This window comes from Macrobrachium rosenbergii, chromosome 24 (assembly GCF_040412425.1).
Source record: "Macrobrachium rosenbergii isolate ZJJX-2024 chromosome 24, ASM4041242v1, whole genome shotgun sequence".
Classification (NCBI taxonomy): Eukaryota; Metazoa; Arthropoda; class Malacostraca; order Decapoda; family Palaemonidae; genus Macrobrachium; species Macrobrachium rosenbergii.
Genome location: NC_089764.1, coordinates 19,616,825 through 19,637,001, shown reverse-complemented (window position 1 = coordinate 19,637,001; position 20,177 = coordinate 19,616,825). Strand labels below are relative to the sequence as shown.

At 34.0% G+C, this 20,177-nt stretch overlaps 1 protein-coding gene across 10 annotated transcripts in view; it reads left to right on the top strand.

Annotated features, from left to right (window-relative positions):
- LOC136851902 (uncharacterized) overlaps positions 1-18,207 on the top strand; it is a 633,848-nt gene extending 615,641 nt beyond the window's left edge. For 6 of the 10 annotated variants that reach the window (XM_067126255.1, XM_067126250.1, XM_067126248.1 and 3 more), the window contains 3 exons: positions 4,522-4,581; positions 13,724-13,783; positions 17,414-18,207. In XM_067126255.1, the coding sequence (XP_066982356.1) occupies positions 4,522-4,581; positions 13,724-13,783; positions 17,414-17,804 (511 nt within the window). In that variant the 3' untranslated portion in view covers positions 17,805-18,207. The remainder of the gene's footprint in view (positions 1-4,521; positions 4,582-13,723; positions 13,784-17,413) is intronic. The other 4 variants (XM_067126256.1, XM_067126258.1, XM_067126254.1 and 1 more) reach the window with 3 other exon arrangements.
- The last annotated feature ends 1,970 nt before the right edge of the window (positions 18,208-20,177 follow it).

The window sequence follows — 20,177 nt, the reverse complement described above, 5'->3', positions numbered from 1 at the left end:
TTTTCTTTCATGTTCATTTTCCTTTGAAGGAAAATGATTAAGTTGAACTCGTGTATTAAGCGCGTGTAGGCTGGTTCATATAAAGCAGGAATTCACAAAGGAGGAGGCAAAACTAAAGAAATGAAAAATAAATGTGTATTTATACTCAGTTCGGTTGAGGAAAGGATACAGCTGAAAAAGTGTAACGTCTGTAGGCAAGAGGATCGACTCACGAATACTTGAATTTTATCTCTCACAGGTAATTCGTAAAAGCAAGCTAGTAGGGAGGAGAAAGTTTAGTTAAGCTCTTTTCTTTTCATCCAAACAAGAAATAACTTAACCCTTTGTTTAGTATAATGAATCCACCTGGAACTGTACATTTGGTGTAGGAATAAATGACAGATATGACACACATATCGCAAAACTGCGCTTGCAGTCCTCTAGTCAACAACATCTATAAAACTTTCATAGCTGTAGATCTCTTAAGAAAGCCTAATGTCTTAAACAACATGAAGTCTTTTCTTGTGACAACTAATTCGCGTCTTAAAATGGGCCATGTCAGGTGAAGTTGAAGGCTTTGCTTATTTTTACCGGAATGTGGATATGGATTTTTCTAGGGGTAGGCCTACTACTACCAAGTGAGTTCTGCAATTAGGACATTTAGCAAGTACACATTTTAGGAACCATATTTATAGATGCAGTAGCAGAATTGCAGTGGCAAAGAGCTGAAGCAGTTTTTGTCTTATCTTGTTCTGTTGTGTTTGAAATATTGTTCTCTAGTTCAGTCTTCAGCTACTGATTTGCACCTTGAATTGTTCGATAAAAATTCGAAACCATTAAATTTCTTATTCCAGATCTTATTACTAATCTCTTGTATCTGAGTTCCATTCATTGCAAAAATATTGCATCCAGATTTCCTGAGAATGTACTTTCCTTTGGTGAGGTTCAATAACACTGTTTTCTAGATTTTTTTTTTTTTTTTTTATCTGTGACCGAACCAAGAAACATTAAAAACAGCACAGGTTCAAAAACAGTACAAGTTCAAACTAGGTGCAGGTGTATTCATACGAGTTTTATTTCATGGTTTAATCGTCTTGTTTGCTTCTTTTTATTAATTATTGTTTACAGTTTATTCTTTACTTGTGTGTTTCTTTTGCCGTACTGAGCTGCTTTCATAATTGGAGTCCATATGGTTACAACATTCTACTTTTCCAGCTTAATTATTTATACTGCTATTACTACTAACAGTAATAACAGCAACAGTTTTGCAGAAGAAAGAAAAAGAATGTGGCGTTGGATACTCTTCGTTTGCGTTTCACTAGATATAATTTCGACTAAGCAGTTTGCGGTGCAATTTTTAGAAAAGGGAGAGGGGCACGGGAGACACTTACTCAACGATAAAGTAAACTGAAAAGCGGAAGAGTATTTGCATTAAAATAATCTTAGCATTTCATTAAGTGGCAGTACAGATTGTAGTGATGCCGACAGTGTTGTAGTTAACAGTTTCTTGGGCAATTACTAGTGGTAGTTGAATGGGTTGGATGGTTGTGGTTAATAAAAATATAACATTTAAAGGATATAATGGTGAAAGTTGGATCAACCACTAATAATCTTTGACAGCAGCTCTGTGATTTCATCACTCATGCGGTGGAGAAGTACAATGTAGCTGTCTCACTTTCATTCACTTGAAAGTAGTAAATAGAGTAAATAGGGTTGGGGGCATAGATTGGTTAGATATCGGGACCTTCCCCTTTGGAGCTTAATCACCGATTATCCATCCCATGCCATGTCTTAGAGGTGGCCAGACGATTGCAACATTATGAGCTTATCCTTGACTAATTTTAGAAAGCCTAATTTAAATGCTAATGGACACACAGTGATATCCGCTGATGTGGCTACCACTCGAGCAGTAAATACAATAAACAAAAATAAGGAAATATAAGAGTTAAAGAAAAAATATTGTTAGGACTGGACTACCCCTTTTGCAAAATGCCACAATGGGATGGAGCTTATGAGACTGTGCAAAAAAGTCGAAGAAATGATGTTACTGGGACCATAAATAATCGACCAACAGTTATTCACATAATTTTAATGTCAATTCATTGATAAAACCTTTTAGTTAACGTCCAGAAGCACAAGTCTGATCTGCCTCGACAGTTAGCGATGCCATTTTCATTTGAGGATACTGCAGTTTTATACCAGATTTTTTAGTCGAGAACCATTAAGTATCTCGTTGTGTGTGGTATAAATTGCCAGCTGTCATGTCTGCAAATGTGGCACCTTTTTTAATGATGAAATGTCTTGACATGTGGTCCATAGCAGAAACGTTATATTATTTTGTCTGGTACGTTGCCAGTTGCCCCATTACATGCCATATTCAGAGATGACATCTAGATATTACTGAGTCGAATTAATAATATCAGAAGTGGAATCTCGTGTAATTATTTATTTTAGGCCCTTTTTATTTCTTGTCTGCTAACTTCCCTGTTCTTTAGATAAAGAAAAATTGAATTGCCATCTCCACTAATATCATGCTTAGTTTTGAGTTTAATAGCGCGCTTTGATAATGGGATGGTAACATTGACTTTACGTGCCTTCAGAGCGTTGCGGACAATATCAGTAAATATTTAGTTTTTTATATCGATCTTTTTTTGGTTGTTTTATTTTATAAATTTTACTCTCTTGATTTATTTATGAACTACACCTAGTTTTGAGTAAAATATTTAAAAATATATTTTACAGGCGTTTTCTAATGTTTCTTTCGTATTTGTTTATTTTTATGATAATTGTGCTATTACATAAAGATAAACCAAATATACACATGTAAACTGAAATGTCAATGGAAAGAATGATAACCTTTACTTGAAAATAAAAATCCTATATTAAGACATGCAATGATTTCCGCACATCACAGTAATAAAGAGTAATTATCATAGAATTTAGGTAAATATGTAAATACTTCACCAGTTATAATAAAAAGATCAACATTTTCAGAAGATAGATACTAATTTTTGTGAAAAAGTTATCATTAATCATGCAATTTAATCACTTTCAACCCACTAAATGATACTTCTCTATTAAAAGAGCCCCTCTTTTAATATCAAACATCGAGCATGTGCAGAGAGTGAGAATGACGTGTACTTCAAAAATGATCAGGTCACACAAACCTGGCAAAGTGATTTAAGTCAGGACACTGTTACTCATTTTGTCGCAGCCTGACCCTATTTCATACATTATTGTTTCAACATACTCTGCTCATCCAATATAATAATCTGAGCCTGTGAAACCTCTTGGTTCTTTGGCATCACAGGTTAAAAAAAGCTCACCTTTTAAAAACTATGACATACTCCCAGGCTTTATGGGTTAAAGTGGAAGTCTTAAGAAAGTGGATGGTATACTTGTGGAAGGAGAGATGTTACACAGGTGTGGAATTCTGAAAGAAAATGTGGAAGGTTATATTAACATGGCATGAGTATGCCAATTGTATGAAAGAAGAATAATAGCTGTTAGGGGTTGGCATTCATTTTTATATTAATTTCATCTATGTGAAGCACCAATCAATCATTCACTTATATTTTTTCAGTTCTTGGACCCATACAGTAATCCATTCCCTGTTGCAGAGATGGAGCATTTAGAAGTGATGCAACAACGTTTTACATGCATTATGTTAAAGCATTGCAGTAGAATTTAAACCAGATTACTTAGAACTGTAGTTTAGTTTAATGGACTTGATATTACATTTAATAATAAACCAAACAATTACACAAAACCCTTAATAACTTGCAAATCCAGATAACAGGTACATCCGTATTCCATCATCGCCACCTCGTTACCCAAGGTATTCTCTATCCTCCCCTTACATAAATACCATTGCCATGCGAAGGCTTGATGTTATTATGCACTGTGAGTAAAGCGCCATTTGTTGTGGAATAATCTTTGTCCCGTCTTTCTTTGGTTGTGTTTTCTTGGAACCCTCTATGGAAAGTAAATGTCCCTGTTTTCTGTCAAACGTTGCTTTGGCTTTTGTTTATTTATCCTCGTACATTTGTATTTATTTTTAAGGATATCTTTATTTTGTTATTATTGTTTCAAAACCCGAGCCAGGTTAGATCATTTCTGCTCGTCCCTGCATTTTTTTTTCGTCACTCAAATACACTGTTTTAATGTTCATCAATATAAGACTCTTAATGCAAAAGAATTTGGTATTTATTTCTTGATGGGGCTATCATTGATGGTAGTTTAATGGTAGTTTAAGTAGTCTTTACAAAGTCAGATGAACTCGAAAATACTCTTTTTGTCTTAATTAAGTAGTCAAGAATATATAATTGATTATTAAGAAGTCATTTTACAAGGGATGAGTAGAGTGAGGCTCGGTAAATGGTCCATAGATTTAAAATTTAGTTTGTGATTCATTTTACGTGAAACGTCACTGTTGGTGGTTTTTGGTTACGTTCTGTGCTATAACATTTTATTGAAATTATAAGTTCTTCGTTGTTGTTTTTAATTTATTCATCTATACAATTAATTTTTCTTGAGTTACAGGTCAAGCGTCTCTAGATCTCAAAGTTGTCGGACTGAGTACCATGGGGACCATAATAGAAGGTATCGTTCACAAGAGTAAGAATTCTTTTATGATAGTACTTTAATATCAGATTTATAATACTCTTTAACCTTTCAATGTCAAACCCCCTGTGACCCTCAGGACAGAAATAAGTTCGGGGATGCCAATCTACTATTAAGTTTTTTGTGTGTATGGGAGTTTACAAGGGTTTCTAAAAACTTACATTTACAGTAGGAGAGAAAGTAAGAAGAAATTCACAGTCCAGACCAATGTTTGTCAGCTGGGTTTACCAGAGAACCTCTGCACAAGAGGGTCTTCCAGTCATTGCACTGAGTGTAAAAATACCTGTTAATTAGAATAACAATGAACTCAACGTGCCTGTCCACCAAAACGAAATTTTGGATTGATCTAGCTCATTAATTATTACACACGTTTAAAACATACAATAACAAGAACTCATTCTCAGTGTTATATTGCTAAGCATTTTTTTCAGTTTAGGCGTTAATGTTCCCAAAAATCTGTCGCTCACTATTACCAGTTCATGGTCGTTGCAAAGCTCGACAATTGTTCTTTCATACAAGTAGGTTGCACGTCGGACGAAGATTATTTCTTTGATTTCAATATTATTGTTTTTCATATTATAAGCATTCATTCGGCAACAATTAAATTGAAAGTAAAGAGTTTTAATACATATATATACGTTAATAAGGTGAAAATCTTGCTTTCAGAATAATTGTGAATTGTGGCTTATGATCCATTTGGTTAATTTTGTTGTATTAAGTAAATACCCTCAGGGTTGCAAGAATAGTTACCTTATTTGTTATTTTAAAGCCACTGATTTAAGGCGACTTACACTAAGTTGAGGCAGGAATTCTAGAAGTCATTGTGGGGAAAAGTTCCTCATGAATTATACAATTTTGCTAAAAGCGAATAGAATATATTTTTAAAAAGTTGATGAGGAACAATTTTTTATTTGTTAACCATTTTGAATACCTGGGCCTTTTTGTTTTTGCTCTAAAGTGATTTTTAAACTAGTAATATCAACAAATTTGGTCTAAATACATTTGATTTTAAACGAATCCACCACCGTGTTAGTGATATACACTTGTATGCATGTACAACTGTCAGTGTATACATTTGTGTTTGTGTATGTATTACTTACAAACATTTTGGCGTATGAACGCGCATACATATACACATGTATACACACATGAAAATATGCATAGGCGTGTATTAATAAAAAAGATAGGACAATTAGCTTTTTACATTTTATTTGTGATTTTTTCCCGTTTTTTCACTTTTGAATTTTTGAGTATCTATATTTTTGTACTCTGTTTTTTATGCCATTTGTTCAGGATGTTTTTTGTACCATGATTACATTCGTATGTGCAAATTGTTCCTCAACCCCATCATGTCTCATTACAGTACTAGCAAATTTGGAAAGTAATATCTAATCGTTAGGGTAATAACTTACTCATAACAGACTCTCTCTCTCTCTCTCTCTCTCTCTCTCTCTCTCTCTCTCTCTCTCTCTCTCTCTCTCTCTCTCTCGTCCGGAACATCTTTCACAAGTAAATAATTTGACTGTTGTTTTATGAACGAACGTCTATTATTAATATATATATATATATATATATATATATATATATATATATATATATATATATATATATATATATATATATATAATATATATATATATATATATATATATATATATATATATATATATATATATATATATATATATATATATATATATATATATATATATATATATATATATATATATATATATTTATGTAAGGTACAAACAGTTAGAGGTAGAAGGTAGACTAGAAAAGTAAATCAGTATACTTCTGTGTGTGTGTCTGTTTGTCAGTGTGTTTGTGTGTTGATGTCGGGATTCATGTTCACATTCTTGGTATATGTACGAGTATATGAAACAAAGATGAACCATAGTATATGACACGACTAATTTTGTACATCTGTTCAGTTGTTTGTCGTTCTTTGCAAGTATTAAGCATTAATAGCAATAGAATAAAATTTGAAGAGAAGTGATTAAAAGTAAGCAATTATGTATGTAGGTATATGCCTCATGTGTTAGTGCATGAGTGTGTGTTGTTGTCTGTAAGTACCCTATTTGTTTGTGCGTGATTGTGTTCATGTATTGGTTTGTACATGCAGCCGACATTCAGATTCACTGGATGACGTAGAAAAATAGTCATTATTGTGATCAAAGAAGCTTGAAAAAGTATCTAGATCTTTAATGCTTTACCTTGTATGTCTCCAGTTCTTGAATAAATATGAAGTAAAAGAAGGAAGGCGGTTTATCTGGGTAAAATCCCCATCTTGAAGTTTCGTGTTGAATCCTTCAGTATATCGGGAAGCTTGAGTTGATGGGAAAGATGATGCTGATACGAATATTTTAACTTTTTTTGTGAATCTGTGTTGGTTTACATAGTTCATGTGTATGTCTTCTTCTGCACAGAAGGTCACTAATGCCACAGAGAGACCTTAGGTCTTCTCCCCATTGAACAGATTTACCATATTCCACCGCAGACCATCCGGACGAGCTTTGTAATTCCTAGAGAAAAATGTTTTCCAGCCAATATAGCTCTAGTGCTGTCAGAATAAAAGTAACTTTACAACACCTTTACCAAATTGGTCTCCCTATTAAGGCTGACAGGGAAATGGACATTCGTATTTTGATTGTGGTGCATTTCACCTTAAATTATGTTGTTTGACTAAACATGTCAATAAGTTCATATTTTAGTTAATGGTCAAAGAACAGTTAATTGCAGCAAATATAGCTTGTCAACCGAAATTAGGCTCCTTGTATACTCATGTCACTGTCCCTGAGAATTTTACCTGGATAGCCCACTGTTTGAGAAACACTGGTCTAGACCTACACTCCAGAGGAACAGAGGTCACAGAACAGCCTTCATGTTAAAAGGTCATCCGAGCACATGACCTCGAAGCTTTATCTTTACAGTCATGTCTTTTAAGTCGCTTTACCCTTCCAGATGTTACCTGTGTGATTGTATAGTCCTTCCTTCGTGAACAATTTTCAGATTTCTTCGAGATTTTGATGAATCTAACATAGATCTAGAACATGTCTTCGGCATTCTGTCTGTGAAGGAAAAATAATCATGTGGTCAAATTTCGTTTCCAAGAAAGCAAAATCGCAGTGTTAAAAGGGTGGTAAAGTTGACTCAGTTGTAACCGAATATTTGTCTACGTTGGGATATCAAACGAAATTTGACCATTTTCATTTATATAATGATATTGGAGTACCTCTGGAAAAGAGATATTTTACAGCTTGCATCCCTAACTGTTATATTTATATTTTAGTTTTATGTTGCAGGTGCCATGGTGTTAGATGGCCAACTAGTATTCTAGATTAAATCATCTCTAATCAGTTACACTTAAATAACCATGCCTACTGTTTGCATCGAAGGTGCAGGAAGGGATTATTAGGTTTAATTTTGATTTATTTTTTACTGCATTTTATTTACACTTTTTACCATTTTCTGATATCTGCCTTTAAAATTACACCTGTAATTTCTCTGATTATAGAATAGCTGATGTATGAATAAATAAGCAAAAACTTTGACCTAACGACACGAAGTTTCTTTGCTCTAAAGACCTTGATAATGACTTTTTTGTGGACTTTTATATTATATTTACTTCAGTTCTAATCAATGCTCCTGTAACGCATAATCTCACCTTTTACCTTTTTATCTTGAAAAAATATCTTTCAACTTAAGGTAAACAACAAATATTTATAACTTTTCATTGACCTTATGTATATTGCAAATTTGTCATTTTATCTGTCTGTATAAACTATGAACATTACTATTACCCCTCCTCCTTAAATTTCTCAAAAAGAGTATAATAACATAAAAAAATTTTTGCTCTACTTGTTTGCTTGAAATCATCTCAAATAAACTGATATTTGATTGATTTTCTGTTTGCCAAGTCTGTTTTGGTGTACTGTTATGTGTTCTGGTAACAAATGCAAATTCTTTCTTTCAGTGAGGTAAGTTAAAATTGTATATTACTTTATGATGGACAATTGGTAGATCACTACAAGTATTATGGATTTTGTGGTAATATAATTTGTAGTTTTAAGAAATGTCCTCAATGTTTTAATCCATTCTTTAGATAGATATCACCATTGAATTTACTCTTCAGGTGGACTTACTTGAAAGGTTATTCACACAGTCTTTACCTTAGCAAGATTATGATGCAGCAAATATCAGCAATGAAGCAATTTTATTTTTTTTTTTGTCAGTCTATATCCGATGTATTTAGAAACACAATTATTGTATAACCTACTCCTCCTCTTAGTAAATGTTTAAGGCACTAATGCATCGTCTTGTTCTATTTACAACTAGCACCAAAGACTAAAGACATTGCTGAGCCAAAGGCAGTTTTGGGTGGCACTGTGTCGTAGGCTGTAAGTTGAGATATCGTATCCTTGGCATTCTTGCTCGTCGTTCAAAAGATGGTCGTCTTTAAAAATCTTGTGTAAACGTATATCTTTCTCTCCGAAGTTTGAATGAATAATTAGTGGCCGTTAAAATCACTTAAACACAGTAGACATAAGGTTAAAGAGTAATTTATCCCTAGAAAAGAATAAATTTCGTGCATAATTCACTTGGTGAGTTCTGAATGATTAAACACTGCTCGCTAAAGGTGACTTGTTTTATGTAACTAACAATTGACAAGATAAACTCGGATTTTAACAATTTTCAATAAAGGGAATGTGTAATTCAGCATTGCTCATCTTGTGCACTGATGGTTTAACACTTAAAAAGTTCATTCTAATGGTCTCACTTTTTTTTTCTTATAAATCTTGCCATGTTTTTAGCATGTATGTCCTTTTAGAGTGTCGTGCTTTCTTCGAAATTTTTTACAACTTTCAATCCACTCGCCTTTTTAATTGCAGTCAACTTTTTTTTTTTTTCATATCTAAAAATCTTAGAAAGGAAAATATACATATGTGTATATACATACATTTATATATCAATAGTTCAAACTTAAGCACATATACGATAAAATGTCTATATAAATCTATGTATATAAAGTTAGAGAAGTATATTGGAATGATAGAACGGTATATAGCTGAAAAAATCTTTTCATTTGTATAAAAATGAATTTCTTGCTCTAATGCAACGGTAAAGTTTTTTTTTTCAAGGGTTTATGCATTTTCTGTTTTCTGTTGTGTGTTGTTCTTTGTCACTTCTTCATTTCTAAATTTTTTTTTTTTTTTTGGCATAGTCCCAAAAACTTAACTGTTCTATAAATGAAGTGGGAATTTGTATCTAATCTTTGTTGTTGTTATTATCATTAGTAACGTCGTTGTCGTTTTGTGTATAATCTATTTTCACTGAAATAACACTCAGTCTTTTGTCTACAATAACCAAAATAACACAATTCGATTTTTAATCGTTTGCTTCTCTTGTCAACTGACGACACGGAAGAGTCGTGGATGACTGTTTGTGTCTCTCTTCGATGTCTTCCTGTGAATTGTTGTTAAGAGTTTATGGAATAGTCGTCGTGTTTATACTCTGATATAATTTAGTACAAAAACTTAGTGAGTGTTCTGTACTTAATGACATTTTTATCCACCGTTCTTACTAAATTATTATGCAGGAACATCAAGTTAGTTTGATTAGATGGCCCCTAAAAGTTTAAAGACATGAAAAATCAGTTATTAATATCGGATACAACAGTTTTACTTTAATGATAGTAGTTGTCTTAAACTGAATGCAACAGAATTTTGCATTGATGATTTCTGTACACGATGCCTTTTAAGACGTTGAGTTTACTCACATAATTGGCAAGTTTGATTTCTGCTGTTATGAGATTCCGCTTTGCAGATGGTGGACGAGCAGCATAAAGAGAGTTATGGGACACAGAGGATATTTCAGCTTTCGACAATCAGGACCATCTGCTTGATCTTTGTCGTAGCAGTTTACTGATCACTATTTTCACTGAAATAACATTCAGTCTTTTGTCTACAATAACCAAAATAACACAATCCGATTTTTAATCGTTTGCTTATCTTGTCAGCTGCCTATGAAACATTCATGTGATGATTGTGTGGCCACTTTGCCTCCCAACAAGTTGTATTAGGTCATAAATTCAAATGTCTAATTATTGACCCAAATCTTTCTTCCATCTTAAAAAATCTCGCCGTAAAAGCTGCTTACTTAGTTGTGTGGTCCACCAGTCTTTGCATTTCCATAAATATTTTGTGGAAATGGTGGACTCGAGAATGGGTCCTTCCTACAATTCACTTCTGGACTGTTGGGTTCTATGGTTTCGTTTTTTATTTCTTTAAAAATAAACCCTGCCTGTTTTTCGAGAAGCCTAGTTGTCCTGCTTAGATTAGAAAGTCTGTTGTCCCTCTTTTTGCTGCATCTGAGTTCGTTTTTACCAGCCCCTACCGTTTACATCATATTGAAGGCATCTTGAAACTAAGGAATCTTATTCTGTTATTTTTTTTTTTTTAAAGTTTAGGCTTCAAATGTTTCCAAGGTAAAAAACTGCAGTGGAAATGCCGTTTTGAACAAATGATATTATGACTTAGACCTACCGTAAGATCCTAATGTGGAACAGACATAAATGGGCCTTCATACATTCTTAGTTTTTGTTGTTTTAGATTAATCTATATTTTTATTGGCAGGGGCTCTTGCTCCTGGAGTAGCCCATAACTGGAGCAGTCTTTGGAAAAGAAAACAGATTCTGACGATGAATACTTTATGCAATTTTGCCTGAGACCTTATGGTAATGTTCACTTTCATTCATTCCACAGCCTCTGGATTAATCCCTTTACTGCTTAGGAATTTATGCAATTCTTTGCGTATTTTTCTGTCTTTGGACAGGATACCCCTTTCTGTCTTATAGTTGGTAAACAGTACTGTTCCCCTTTCTCCGTTTCTGTAATTTCTCTTCTGGTTCAGTTGCCAGTTTTCAATTAAATTACGTGTCTTGTTCCTCATGCCTTTATTTCTGTAGATTTTTTTACATAATAACTGCTATTTTTCCTGGTCACAGTCACTCTGATGTTCAGGTAGTGGAAATTCTGAATATTTTAGCAAAGACTTGGCCAACAACCATAACAGAATTAGAGAAAAGGTGTTGCACTTTTGGGCATAAAAGATTTTATTTCTTTTTAGAAATCCCTTGAATTTTTTTTTACCTTGTGGTAATATACATGCGGTATATCAGTATTTTACTGAATTCTGAAAGGATTTAGGTGAATCTCGTTATTTTTCTTCCCATAGCAAAGACCTATTTCGTCATTTGCAGATTTATGTTGTACAGTACAATGCTGAGTACATTGAAAACGCTACTTATAATGTTCTTTTTTTCTTGTAGTAAATCCGTAGGGTTTCTAAACGGGATGGGCCGGTGGGATAGAGGTAAACAATTAACTATGGACGAATGGATATGATATTGAAAAATAAGAGACACAGAACACTGATATCTCTTAATAGTCACCTTGATTGGGATATATGTCGAGTTGTAACCCACTGCTAATAATAGTGAAATGTAAATTACTGTTTATTTTTACATTTGGGAATGTCCATTAAATTTGAACTCTCTCTTTTTCTTTCTCTTTAGAAAATGCGGTTAAAATAAATGCTCTTTTTACCTCATGTAATTTGTTTAGAAATGGCTAGAAACTTGACATCCATTTAAGCCAAAAAAAAAAAAAAAAAGCCTTTGAGATTTCAAATTGTTTCTTACTTTTACTGACTGTTTACAAAAAAAATTTGCTGAGCAAAAATGTCACCAGGAAAATTTAATTTAATGGTATCGTTAGTTCTAGTTCCCTGTTCACTAATGTTTTTGCATGTTGTTTATACCATTCGCGCGTAACCGTAAGCGTAAGTATTCTTAGTAAAAGGTAGCATATATTTGTTACCTTTGCTGATTTTGTACTGTAAAATACTGATGTACAAATCAACAAAACGTTCGGAAATTCGAGTCGGATAAGTTGGCAGTCTAGTGCACGTAGTTTTTCATAACTAAAATGGATTAGAGACCTAGAAGAAGGACTAAATACCCAGAAAGCGCTGGGTTAATGTTGCGTCGTAAGTGTTAAAAGAGAGGGAGTCCAAGAGCTCCTAGCGGGATCTTTATTGATGTATATGAGGCAAATGTCATGGCGTTGAAGAATTCTGACTTTTTTTCGTGAAATATATTGTTGATCAATGATCATTTCAACGAGACATTTGCTTTATAAAAGTGAAAAAAGGTGATGTGTCAGCCATCACTGTTTCCTCTGGTGACAGCCACAGGAGTTATTGTCCACAGTTTTTTAGTAATTAAAGAGAGTGCCTTTACCTGAATTTTCCTGGAAAAGGTCTTAACATTATTGTGTTTGTAGTTCACCTAAAATATTTTAAGGTTTCAGAGTAATAGCTTCAGTTATTTATTTAGAAGAACTATGACTGAAATATTGTGATTGGATTCTGTTGCATCATCAGTAAGACTCAAGTGTCTACTGCCATGTCCTATTCTTCCCTCCTAGACTCCAAAGCTTTTTTTCCAGTTGCAGTAGTATTCATTTTAATTAGAGTTTTCTTCATTAATGAAATACTATCTTACTTGTTTGTCAAGTGTGTATCTCTTTCATTCAGTCAGGATAATTATGTTAGAAATTATTAATTATTTTTCTCTTATAAAAGATGTCTTTCCAAAAAAAAAAAAAAAAAAAAAAAAAAATACGGACCTGTATGCAAGCTGAACTCTTGGGATAATTGCTGAAAGCAGATGAAAAACCTCGACCACTTTTGGAGAAATTTGAGACGATACATTCCAGTAAAGAATTATGGATCAGTGGTTACGGTTTGGTACTCGTCTTCATAGGTTTATAACAACTGGTAAGAACTAATGACCATTGCCTATGAAAATATAGGTAAGGACTAATAGACATATTGCTGTGAAAACATGAAGTGCAATTATTTGCATAACGACCTTCGTGTACAGCCACTTTTCCTAGACATATGAATTCTGTGTGACTAAATAGTTAGAGCTAAGGTAGAACTGAGTTAAGCAAAATGTACGCAAACAATGGTCGAACCAAAGTCCATGTTCTGTATGTGTTCATAAGAAAGACTGCCATGAGAAAGGCTGAAATGTTAAATTGGTTTCCTATTTCAGTATACGGAGGGGCGAATCACTCACACCAGACTACTGCAGTCCTAGTTTATCACCAGCATGGCAAGTGGAATATATTCTGTTCCCCGTACTTGCTTTGGTGCATTATCATTAACCATTACGTAAAAACATTATAGTGTTCTATATATCCCATAGATAGAATGTGAGTGAAATGACGAAGAATTTCACTTGATTTACCTTACTCATTGTACTCTGTGCCGTTCGTCCCATTTTGGCAATGTGTGTGTGTTAAGTCGAACATCAGTGTCTAGTAAAATACTCCTTTAGATTTATTTTTATTTAGATATATGCAATGTTATACATGACAATGTGATTAGCTTTAGACCTGATGAAACTGTTTGAGGAAAACCGCCTTCTTACCTGGGTCAGTTTTCTGATTTGCATAAGTCTACGTACCTCATTACTTCCAGCAATTTTTTCTTACTAGCATAGATACATCTCTTTTATTGCTTTTGTTTAGCCAAGTAGAGTCATCTCAGGTATGCACTGAATAGTGAAGCTTCTTCATCAAAAACCAGATCGACTGGTGAGTTTATGCCGTGTACCAGATCATCCTCGTTTAAAGACCACGATGGATATTTTTCGTTAGCTGACGGTTATTGTTCAAGCTTTATTTTCTATTATTTTTTTTTTTTACGAAGGCTCTGTTACAGCAGCATTTCACAGCAGCATTTCCTTCAACAGCTCGGCTTTTCTTGAGGCTTCTGTCTCGCTGCCAGAATTTTCTGTCCTCGTCTTGTTCGAAAATGTATGCATTTTGAACTTAACAGTCACTTCTTATCTATATTTTATGCAGGCTAAAGAAGAGGTTATTACAAATGGTTGTTAAAATATTTATGTGTGTCCTCCCACGCTTAGGTGCTCTTGAATTTATGGCTTGTTTATTGAACATTTATTTTGATCGGGCCTTGTGAAAATTTTTAACAAACATTCCAGATGTGTTATGTCATCACGAACTGAGCTTGGAATTATCTCATTCACAGAGACTCAAACCCAAACATGTATTTTAATAATTTTTTTTTCGGACAGTGTAGGTCATGTATGAGGTCTTTTGTACAGTAATATATATATATATATATATATATATATATATATATATATATATATATATATATATATATATATATATATATATATATATATATATATATATATATATATATGTGTGTGTGTGTGTGTGTGTATATATATATATATATATATATATATATATATATATATATATATATATATATATATATATATATATATATATATATATATATATATATATATATATATATATATATATATATATATATATATATATATATATATATATATACATATAAAACTTCTTTGCTCTTTGTAAGTAGGAGTTTTCGACTATCTTAGTGGCTTATTTGGTCTAGTTTCAAGAGTAAATGAAATATTACCGTTCATTGTCCTGAAAGTAAGAACGTTTTACCCAAAAAGGCAGTAGTCTTCTTGTGCTATAAGAAAATAAAACAGGCTTTAGTAAATGCCTATGTCTCATCCGTTGTAAATATTATTTACATGAAATCTATCTCACAAATCAAGAAATTAAATCACTTGACTTCGTGCAATGTTGTTAGGTTTACAAATCCTTGATTCCCACAAGCTAGGTATAGATGGAATGCGTTGATTCTATATGCCTGACAGTTCTGCTTGATGCAGGAACTCTTTGAAAATCAGAGCCATTTTTTGTTTTATAGCAGACTTGTGATCCACTAATTTGATGGAAAGTTCAAATAATTTTTCTCAGAGGACTTTTTATATTAAACACGAAGTAAGTTTGATATTAAATGCTGCTTTATTATTAGTTGGTATATTGAAGCAAAGTCTCCGGTGAAGATTTTTCCTATTAGAGGACAAAAGTCTCTACAGTAGCAGTAGGTGCTCTTTGATCAGTGGAATGTTGCTGAAAGAAATAATGCAAAGCCGTGAAGAACCCAGACTAGCCTATGTAATATCGTAAAGGGGTGATAGGAATTTATCCTCTGACAAAATTAATGTTTAGTGCCCTTTGCCAATATAAGCCGCTTTTTTATTCGCCCCTAAAACAGTATCAGTTGGTAAGTTATGTTTAGAAACCATAATCTTCGACATGAATTTATTCAGATAACTTTGTGATATACCAGGATGAAAATCAAGTGAAGGCATTAATAATTCTTGCCTCACTAGACGGCTCACAAATTTCGTTATTTATTGGCAAACAGCTCTAATACTATTCAGAGTAGTAGCTCCCTTGTATAGAGCACCTACACCAAAGTCATTGCGTACTATCTTGAAAAAGTAGTTGTCTCTCTTCGTGCTGTATGTTCTTTGTAGCTCTGACATGACAGTCATTAGGTCTGCTGTTGGTCTAGACCCTTGTTAGCGTGGATCACAATAGATTTAGCCGTTTGTCAAAATCCCAGAGTAGAATTGTATCGTATACATAGCGATCACTTATGAAAACTCTGTTAAGGAAGTGTTTTATTCATGAGGCGTTAAATGATTAGACAGGTTTTCACAGGCTAAATTTATACCTGGATCAGCCAAAGGTTTCCAAACTTTTTATCATGGCACCGAAGTGCATTTTTTAAATTAGAATATCAAGCGTTTCTTGAGGGTGATGCCAAGATAATTGAACACTTCCATTGAATTGATAACACAGCACGTCTAAAAACCAACAGCAATCATGTAATGACAAAAGACGCTGCAGATCTTTCTTGCTGTTGTAACTGACTTATACAAAAAAAATTTATCTATCTTTACCCAACATCACTGATGGTATCAGTGATAGATGCAGCGCACGTTAACGGTGGAATTAATGGAACTTTGCGAAGACGGAGCATCGATTAAAATCGTGTACTTAGCAGCTTTCATTCGTTTGTTTTATCTTGACTCCAAAGTTCCCGATTCTTATTGTGCTTGGGTAATTACCTACGCTCTGTGAGCAGTACAAACAGGTTCTTATATGACCTGCAGATTGTTGCATATTGCTTACATAAACTGAAGTAACCTTATGATCGTTTCCTTACAATCATGGGGTCCAAAATGCTGTTTATAAACCGGCGTCCGTTTTTTGTCGCTTTTGTATTAGTAAAGCAGCTTGGAAACGATTAGGATCTTTTAATGTTTCAGTCCTCTAATGGTGTACAGATCTCTCTCTCTCTCTCTCTCTCTCTCTCTCTCTCTCTCTCTCTCTCATAGCCACTGTTACATCCATCCAGAGACGCTCTCATGAAAACAAAGAAACGTCCGCAGAGTATTAGATTTAGCAAACCCAGAGAACCTACCTCTTCAAATGCAACTATGTTACTCTGTTACCCAAAAAATACAGTGACATCTGAATTCTAGACATTCCTAAGCCCGCATCTGTATTTTTTCTTAGATTAGTTGATGTTGTATGACCACTCCATAAGGTAAGGAGTCCCATGTATACAATTAAGAGAGTTGTGAACACTTCATTTTCCACTGAGTCATGTTTAGTAGTAAGTGTGTGACGAATTTCACCAGTGAGATTTCTCTCGTATTATGATATATGTCTGTGATTTTTTTCTCTTAGTATACTCTGCTTGTCTGCGTGTCTGTCTGTCTGTCTGTCAGTGCCTCTGTCTGTCTCTCTCTCTAATCTGTCGCCCGAAAGCAATCGCTCCACTAACGAGGGAACTTATCTGCCCTTAGCTTGTCCCCCTCGAGATCGATGTCGTCGTCCCGGGGCGCCCTCAGCAAGCAGTATTCCCTCCCGGCCAGCGCCCGCAACGCCCGCTACACGCCGCGCCACCGCCACTCCTTCCGCCACGACCGCCCCCACCAATACCAGCACCACGACCACCAAGCTTACGACCACCCGCACGTCCGCTCCCACTCGGCCTCGCTGCACGCCCCGCACGACCACCGTCAGCACGTCTCTCGCGAGCTCCACTCCCCCAGACTCGAGTCGCCCCACCTGCCGAGGGAGTTGCACTCGCCTCGGCTAGAGAGCCCGCACATGTCCCGGGAGCTGCACTCCCCCCGGGTGGAGAAGGTGGTGACCCCAGTGATTGTGGACGAGCCCTCCGATGTCGTCACGTAGGGCAGGCGGGAGTTAGAGAGGGAGGGAAGTTTGAAAACGATACAGGAAGTTAGTGAGGAAGATAATATCAGTACGTTGGGATGATCCAGATTTTAAATTTAGGAATAATTTAATAGGTATTGCATATGATCATATTATGTATATGTATATATATAGTATATACAGTAGTACATTCATTTATTGGTATTTATGTATGTGTGTGTGTGTAGCAATGCGCTTTCCTACACATGTGCCGTATATAAAGTTCACAGCAGCGATCTCAAATTCTGTGGAAAATTCCACATGTTTTTATTGTAAGGGAAATCGTTGAATCTTGTTTGTAACCTTAACGCTAACATCTTGCAAGATATAATGATCTTCATGCTGATTTATACCATATAAGTAAATATGTGTACGTTATATATACTTATATATATATATATATATATATATATATATATATATATATATATATGTATATATATATATTATATTTATATATATATATATATATATATATATATTTATATATATAATTATATGTATTATATATATATATATATTATATATATATATATATATATATATATATATATATATATATATATATATATATATATATATATATATATATATATATATATATATATATAATGTAAGTGAATTTACATGACCTAATCAAAGCAAATTAGCACATGAGTATCAAATCAAGAAGATGAAATCTATTGGGCCTTGTGATTTCCTTCGAAATTCTATCCACAAAGTCTGACGATGGAAAAACTCTCACTTTTCTACACCATTCCTCGGTCGTCCAGATAAGTTCTCTGTATTGATCAAATGATTACTCGTAGCATATTTCTTCTGGCGGAAAACCAAGTCTGTCGATAATCCAATAGCATTTCAACATTTCTTTCCAATAAAGAAGAACATTCAGAGGGCACCAACTGCCAGAGGTACTGCTAGTTTAATGGAATGTGATCTTTTAACAAGTAGTGAAGAACCTTGAGGTAATTTTGTAGCCGTTATTTTTGGATATGAAAAGGTTTACCATAACCAGAGAGAAGTTTCGTAGTATATGTTGTATTGTTACGATGATGAAGTCACTTGTTTTACAAATTCAAATTCTATTAACAGAGTTCTATCAGATCCTGTAGAAGTAAATATATGCGAGAGTACAATTTAGGGGAGAAATAGATTTAGAACGAGAGAGAGGAAAAAAAAAATGCAGAAAAGATGACGAACAAGACTTGAATACTTCCCCTCAATTTCGTCTCACCTGAGAGGAACGTCATAACCTAATTTGTCTCCTGACTTCAGTGGAGGGAAATGAAGCCTAAACTTCATTATTTGATCTTGCTAGAAAATGCAGTATATCAACGCATGATGAAACACACGATAGATAAATAGCGATATTTTGCATTTATTATCGTAGTTCATAGAATCAGAATACTAACAAATTAAATATGCTTTTGGTCGGTTGCGATATTCGCCAGAAGGAACGACAGTTAACAGATTCAGATTTTCTACGAAATTTTTTCATCATATATGTACGTGTGCATATGCGCACGCAGACATATGAATAACATGTATTTATACCCACACATACATGAATATGCTTATTTATATGGTTGCACAACATATACTTAAGCATACATCTAAACAATGTGTTGTTGTTCATAGCTTAATTTCCTTTCAATAGAGCTGATCCTGTAGACATAAATGCAATTCAACTGTTATTTAGTCGCTGATTTTGTGCCAGGTTGATTTTGTGTGAAGATAATTATCATTTAACTGGAGTTGATGTTTGAAAACATTTGAATAATATTAGACAAATGATTACCAAGTATTGAAGTTCCTTTTTTAAAGTTTTCGTTTCATATTTTACTGTACACTGGTTGCAGTTTCTTATAGTTCGGAGAAAGCGGGCAGCTGCAATAGAATAATTTACGCCTATAAATATTCATATAATACTGAAAATCCTGTTGTATTCATAGATAAATTAAAAACGTAGATGAAAATTAAAAAAAAAAAAACTCACGAGAAAAAAAATCTATAATGGTGATTATTTATTTTTCTTTTTTTTTGGGCTCAGACATCACGAACACCTGTTATGAAACACTGAGATGTAAATAATTCCTAGATAGAAAGTGCTGATTTCCGTTTCCCTTTTGGCAACACCTCTTCCCTCCCACAAAGCTGTTGGTGTAGTTGAAGCTTCGTCTCTCCCTAGAACGATGATAAAGTCAAGGTCACATTTTTTTTTCGAGGATAGGACTGCTGATAGTTAAAATAAAAAAACAGCAAGACCCGAAGGAAGCAAGAGGCGATTATAAAATTCCAAAGCTTCTGTTTGCAGTCGCAGTGCTAACCGGAGGATCTATCTAAGAAGTGGTC